At 35.3% G+C, this 7116-nt stretch overlaps 1 protein-coding gene across 1 annotated transcript; it reads right to left on the reverse strand.

Moving 5' to 3' along the window:
• Positions 1–1372: 1372 nt before the first annotated feature.
• On the reverse strand, positions 1373–5849 carry LOC134696215 (uncharacterized). Its single transcript, XM_063557895.1, has 3 exons — positions 5777–5849; positions 4364–4544; positions 1373–3628 (listed from the first exon to the last, which is right to left on the reverse strand). The coding sequence occupies exons 2-3, from the start codon at positions 4536–4538 to the stop codon at positions 1581–1583; spliced, it is 2223 nt and encodes a 740-aa protein (XP_063413965.1). The 5' UTR covers positions 4539–4544; positions 5777–5849; the 3' UTR covers positions 1373–1580.
• Positions 5850–7116: the final 1267 nt, after the last annotated feature.

Genomic DNA, 7116 nt, shown 5'->3' on the forward strand with positions numbered 1-7116 from the left:
ACATCATCAAAATGGATAATTTTTCACCCGGAACTAAAAACATACCTATACTTCTGATCGATTTAAGGTTATTTTTTTGTTAAAAAATGTTCTTTATAATTTTCATTTAAGGATTATACTAAAAACTGACCATTTTTCTTCTCGTTAAGGATTATACTAAAAACTGACCATTTTTCTTCTCGGACTGAAAATTCTAGCCAGCTCTAAGAAGTAATAATTCGTTCAGGACGAATACTCATATTATTACATCTGAAGTATAGACATGAAGTTGTATTAAATCTTACAAAGGCTGTCGACATCAAGCTGATAGCTTTATTGTTCCTGTGTTAACCTCTTATGATGACCTTGCGTAAAGACCCAAGTGAGCGGTACAAGCTTTTGGGCATGGAAAAATAAGGAAAAACACTTTTGCTTGGCTCATGTGTGTGTGTCTAAATTTTGTATTATTATTTTCGGTAGGAAAGATCTGATTATCGGATAAACGAAAGGAGAGAAGTGTAGCATGTCTCAATTAAACAGCAACCATAGCCAAACATATACTTGCAGTGACCCAGTCATCCGGCGTCAATGTCCAAGTAGACAAAACCATAGGAAGATACTTTACTATTCGAGTGTTTTTTAGTTTTTGTTTGTTTTGTTATGTGCTTTGTGTTGATCTGAAGAGTTGTGCCCTTTTCAGCAGATTCTTATAGTTTGTTCTTATGTTGAACTGTTGCACCACTGTCCCATGCTAGGCCACGGTGGTTAGGCTAACGGTTTGGCGCCAGCAAACTGATGATGTTTCAGCCCGCCTATGTATGTGCCTGCCAGGAACATGTAATTAGGGATAGCCATTTGTTGCTGTATTCCATATTTGTGTTTCGTTTTTGGTTTTGGACATAAATAAGGCCGTTGGTTTTCTCGTTTTAATTATTACATTTTATATTTCGCCGTCTTTTGTTTTTAGCTTACTATGTTTATTGTAATCCCATAACTGATCGGCGATCATACAACATCTTCATATTTTGATATTATGTTTGTTGTTTTAAATTTAGTCATTTTTGTGTTGTATCGAAGTTATGTGATCGTTGAATCTTTTTTCTGTTCAGAATGTTTTGTCAATTTTTTAGGTGCAACATTTATCCCTCTGATGATTCAAAATTGCAGTCTGATTTGATATAACCAACTTCAACTTGGTAAGTGGTTAACCGATATCTAATTAACGATTAACCGATAAAATAGCAAATAACCGATACATGAATAGCGTTTAACCGATAAAAACATCATTTGAAACAAATGGTACACCATTGAGTTAGCTTACAATTGATTGTATTTTCAAATATTTAAAATCAAATTGTAACATGAACAAATACAAAAAACAAACAAACAAACATACGTGATGATATATTTATGTTATATACTTCTGTGGAAATAAATACAATATAACAAATCCAGACAAACTGCATGATGGCAATATTCATGTATGTACAATATGAAAAAATAAATTATGTAGCACTTTTCTAACATGTTCTTTTTACTTAAATTGTGTTTCGTATAGCAATAGCATAGTTCAATCTCAAAATATCTGGCTGAATACCTTATCAAACCCAATAGGTTTTGTCCACTAGAACTGGAACAGAAAATTGAACATTTCTTCCTGGTTGTGGTAAATTATTGAGGCTTACAACATTATGATTAACATCAGTAACGACTCGACCATGTTTAACTTCTGCAACAAGGTTCTTGGAAGTGTTCTTCTTTAGTGGATAGGTATCCCATGAGAATGAGCCTTCGTTCAACGGTGTCTGCATTGAAGTCCCGGCCCCTTGACTGCTGACAGAACTGTAATCTAACTCCGCTGTTACACTCCAGCTTCTAAACAATTCTGTTATATTTTGGTTAAAGTTTCCGGTTAAAGGTTCTTGTTGTTGTGGGGGATAAATATCAGCAACATAACTCTGTCCCACAGGACCTTCATAGCCGATCATACTATTAATAATTCCATGGTTAACGGATGTTGGTTCATTTGAGCCGGGTCGGATGGAAGACAGTTCATCTACAATTTTAGACAAATCTTCTGGACTAACATTCTCTGACAGTTCAGCAGGATGTTGTTGTCCCATGGAAGTATGGACACTGTTGGTTTGATGGAGGGACGATATTCCTGTGGGATTCCCTGACGTGATACTACTACCCACACAGGGAAGCATTGAGGTATTGTCTGTATAGTTAGTATCAGACGATTCCAGACTGCTTGCTTGACTAGTACGGAAAGCATGTGGAGAGAATAATGGTGGTTTACCGGACATCATCACGTTGACGTTGGTCATCTTTTGATGATAATAGAGTATGCTGCTGGGCAGACTTGGTACACCCATACTATACTCCTCCTCGTACTGACTGGTATGGTCCCTAGCGGTATTATAATTACTAGACTGACTGTCTTGGGAATGGTAATTCTCGTTCGCACTGTACACACTGTTTCGGTTGTGGTCGGTTTCAATTCTATAGTGGCTAAATTGACTGTTCCTGTTGTAAGCATTGTCAGGTTTGTCATAAATATTGTCGTGTGATGTGTTGTGGCGACGGTATGAAATCTCCTCAACCGTATCTACCTGTGATTCTGAAAGACTTTCCAGCGAAGAATGTGGTGTTGATGGATAGCTTGTAAAACGAGAGTTACCATTCGACAATGGATAAGAATTCGCCATGAGTGCTACCTTTGGTGGTAAGCTTTCATGCTCTGATGTAAACTCATAGAAATCTGTTGTTGGAGTATTATTATTTGGATAGAAAGGAGAATTCGTGTTCTTGCTGTACCCTGTGTATCCACTACATGTGTTGTCTGTAGTGTTGGTTTTACTGTATCCTGTATATCCGCTACATGTGTTGTCTGTAGTGTTGGTTTTACTATATCCTGTACATCCGCTACATGTGTTGTCTGTCGTGTTGTCTTTGCTATATCCGGTGTACCCACTATATGTGTTGATCCGCTGACTTTTGTCTGGTGAACTAAGTTCCGATTCTTCGTATGATGGTGGAGGAGCCTTCGGAGTAAGCCATGTCAAATGATAGGGAGAGAATGGAGGTTGAGCATCAACGTCATAGCTTCTCGTTGTGTTTGTATACATACTTGGAGATTCCATCTCATCGATCGGTGAAAGATTCTGTCGTAGAAGACTCGATCGTGAACCAGCCAAGGCACCGTGGGGTAAACTGTCTTCTGGAGGACAAAGCTTCCAGTTGTCTTTGTCCCAGTAAAACTTGAACTGTCCAGGATTTGAACTTGTTAATGGGACTACATTGACCTTATCTGATATATTCAATGGTGTTGTTGAACGAGTCGATCCACGGACATAGTCAATCTGGCTAGTTGGTGTTCGTCCAATAACTCTGGAGAAGCGGTCAAATGAGGTGTTGACACTTCTGTCTACGCTATGGTGGTTAGACCTTCTTTTGTCTCTCCACTGGTGCCAGTACAAACAACCGGCTACACAAGCAAGAAACACACCTATTAAGACAATAGGCACTATAAGGCCCCAGCTGATTGCAGAATCACCATCATCCCCACTGTCCACTATTTTTGTCGTCAACTTGGTCGTGCTCTCGTCAATACTCGCTAGAAAATCTTCACGTGTCATGTTGTAATCTGAAGAAGAATATAGAACAATTAGCGAACAGAGTATTATATTGTATCTATTCATATATGGTAGCTAGATCGAATTTAGAAATGAAACGATAAATAAAGGTATGAACACTTTTTGGAGAGACTATTATGATACATAGTATTTTTTTTTCCTTTTTTATTTTGATAACGAGTACGGTAAATGTGTTTGTTTCGTATGTGTATGGCGCCTGGGAACACTCCAACTGATAATGACACTCAGCACCAATATCACAACGCTATATATATATATCGTTTTTCTTTTTGAATATTTCACTGTCTTCTCGTTTCTAAGGGTGTGTAACACCTTAAGGTTTTGCAAATAATTCTTCTTTTGGGGGAAACAATTTTAGATGTAAATTCCAATGTCAACTTAATGTTATTTCTTTGCAAACACAGATTCCATATTTTACGTTAGTTTGATCATTTCTCACGGTAACTACATATAAAAACCATTGGTCCAACATACATCTGTATTCATTGTTCCACGAGATCATACCACATCTCCTTATTTTTACAATATTCTGATAAGTTTTTTTTTAATAGATGAAAAATAGGGCTAATATATTACCAAGTCTTATTTCCCAGTCTCAGAAGAAAAATCATGGCATTCATTTGACATTTGTTTAGGTGATAAAAAAAACTTAGACAATGCTTTTTTTCATATCTGTGTGGTCAGATTGTTCATATGTATACGTATGTTTTATAGTGTTAACAAACCTTTGAGAAGTTGGTCCAGAAATTGTTGGTTAAGTGCCTGTACACCAGTGATATTAAATCTCTCTTTAAGTATTTCGAGTAGTTTGGCTTGTACAGTTGGGTCAATTTCAACTGTGTCTTGACTATAAGCAATCTGTCTGGATGTTTTATTATAGAACTCATCACTAATACTCATGATGCTCTGTCAAGTAAAATAGTTATTGGTGGAGTAAATGTGTAATGGTTAATTAACGAAAATAAAACATCATTACTCATTAATTAACTTTCGAATATTAATTAGTGTTTGTTTTATTGATAGATCTAATTAATTACTATTTTATATGATTATTTGTGAATGGCGATTTTATTTCAGGTGGTAAGCATTTATTTTTTGGTACACATCCTTATTAAAAAGGGGAGAGAAAAGACAGGACAAAGTGGACAATCTTGCAATTCTTAAATGTCTCCGTCAAAACCAAGAGTTTTAAATCATACTAGTACTAGTATAAGAAAATTGATTTATTTGTCTACTGCATGTTTGACTAAAATACTGGGTAAATAATATAGAGAAACTGGTGACACAGAGATATGTCTCGCCAGTCTGCAGAAAAACTTGCATAAAAAATATAATCAGTGTACACTGTATTAATCAAAATTAAAGTCGCTGGAAATGGTCAACAAACTGAAATGTACAGGCAGTTATGACAACATGGTTGTCTATTATAAGTAGTTACAATCAAACTAACTTCAGTTGAAAACTTAAAATTGAAGATCGGTTATTACTTGAAAATCACTGGAGCATCACATGGGACATGGAGACGAAAAAGTTCTCAAACTGGTATGTAATGATGGTAATGCAACTTTGTAGAAAATATCATTGATCTATCGCAAGTAGATCCCATTAAACCAACTTAAAAAGAAAAAAACCTTAACATTGAAAATTGCTTATACATTCAAAGTCGATGAAACCTGACAGGCCTCAAAATACTAGTCAATCTGACATGGACTGACAACAAAGAAACTTCTCACAAAATATACTTGATGTATCACATGCAGTTCTTATCAAACTTAATTTTAAACATGAATTCAACTATTGATGCCATCGTCGTCCTCGTCACTAGAAAGGCAAGGCGAATAAAACAAAAAACATCAAATAATTGTTATCTAAGATTAATCGCCCTAAATTTTTTCGGCTTTTGAAACCAATTTTATGAAGTTTCGTTTAAGTTATGAGAAACTTTAATTTCAAGTTAAAAAGATATTCATTTTAGGGTATGAGTACCTGAAACATATATTTTTTATTGATGAGATGTTAGCATGTTGGAAATGTAAATTATTTTCCTGAATATTAAAATGTTATATTCCCAACAATTGTATAAAGCGAAACACATATGCATATTAGATAATAAAAAAAAGTGTCCAAATTATACATACTTTTCGTCGTTTAATAAACACACCGTTGTTGTCAATGTAAGTCCATGTTATGATTAAATAATACTCACTACTGATCTACTTTGGTGCTAATTGAAATTCACCCTTGGGGAAAATCTAAATCGATACTGCAACCAAAAACAAAGTTGACTTGCACATTTTAAAGGTATTTTTTTTTCCGTTCTAGCAATTTAGCGTTAAAATGAAACTTCAAAATTCTAGTGTGTATTCAATGGAATAAAATACCGTAAAAACCACAGATTGCAACATATTTAATAAATCAAAGCCTGACTTCAAATTTATTGTGAAACTGCCCATTCTAGAGGTGGCGTGAACCAGATGTGGATACTAAAAAAATCCAAAGATCTTTTAGGGAACATACAATCAAAAACTCTTTTATCTTGCAATAGTACCAAAACATTTGATTTTTCTACACTTTACACAAGTATTCCCCATTCCAGACTAAAAGATAAATTGAAAGAGTTGGTATTGCTTTGTTTTCTAAAAAAAAAATACTATCGGCATTCCAATAGAAACCAATCGTTCCCCTCTTGGCGATTTGTTTCTTGAGGCTGACTTCATACAGGAACTTCTTAGGTAGAAAAATAAGAAGTTAGCAATACCCTTTAGCATTACTTTCCGCTATATACTAGTAGATGATGTTCTCTCAATAAATAATTCAAAATTTTGTGACTATGTTAAACGCATCTAATCCCATGGAACTAGAGATAAAGGATACAACAAATACAGTCAATTCGGCCTTATAACTTGACTTACATCTAAAAATTGACAATGTGGTTGAACACAAAACTTTACGATAAACGAGATGATTTAGCTTCCCAATTGTGAACTTTCCATTTCTATGTAGCAACATTCCAGCAGCGCCCGCACGGGTTATATATCTCACAATTGATACAATATTCCCGGTCTTTTATTTTCTGTCATGATTTCCTTGAGAGAGGGTTGCTCGTCTTAAGGAGGTTAATAAACCAAGAGTTCCAAATGGTGAAGTTTAAATCATCCCTTCTTTAATTTTACGGACGTCATCACGAGTTGGTTTCACAGATGATATCGGATATGTTCCTTGTATCGTTACTACAATCCCCATCCCTTTTCACGAATATGACCTACCGAATTAGACTATTTACCGAGTTTGCAATAACATGAGTATAACGACCGGTGCCACACGGTCTGCTTACCTTTCCGGGGCATCTGAGGTCACCCCCAGTTTTTGGTGGGGTTTGTGCTACTTAATCTTTAGTTTTCTATGATATTTACAATTTTACATGATATAAATGTAACAAAAGCATATCAATTGTAATGTACTAACGATGAAACTAAAA

Source organism: Mytilus trossulus, chromosome 1 (assembly GCF_036588685.1).
Source record: "Mytilus trossulus isolate FHL-02 chromosome 1, PNRI_Mtr1.1.1.hap1, whole genome shotgun sequence".
Lineage (NCBI taxonomy): Eukaryota > Metazoa > Mollusca > Bivalvia > Mytilida > Mytilidae > Mytilus > Mytilus trossulus.

Bases quoted from the DNA above. Each gene is read 5' to 3' on its own strand.
- LOC134696215 (XM_063557895.1), bottom strand. From the start codon at position 4,538: ATGAGTATTAGTGATGAGTTCTATAATAAAACATCCAGACAGATTGCT. The intron at 3,629-4,363 runs GTTTGTTAACAC...ATTCTTCTTCAG, and splicing joins TCTGGACCAACTTCTCAAAG to ATTACAACATGACACGTGAA.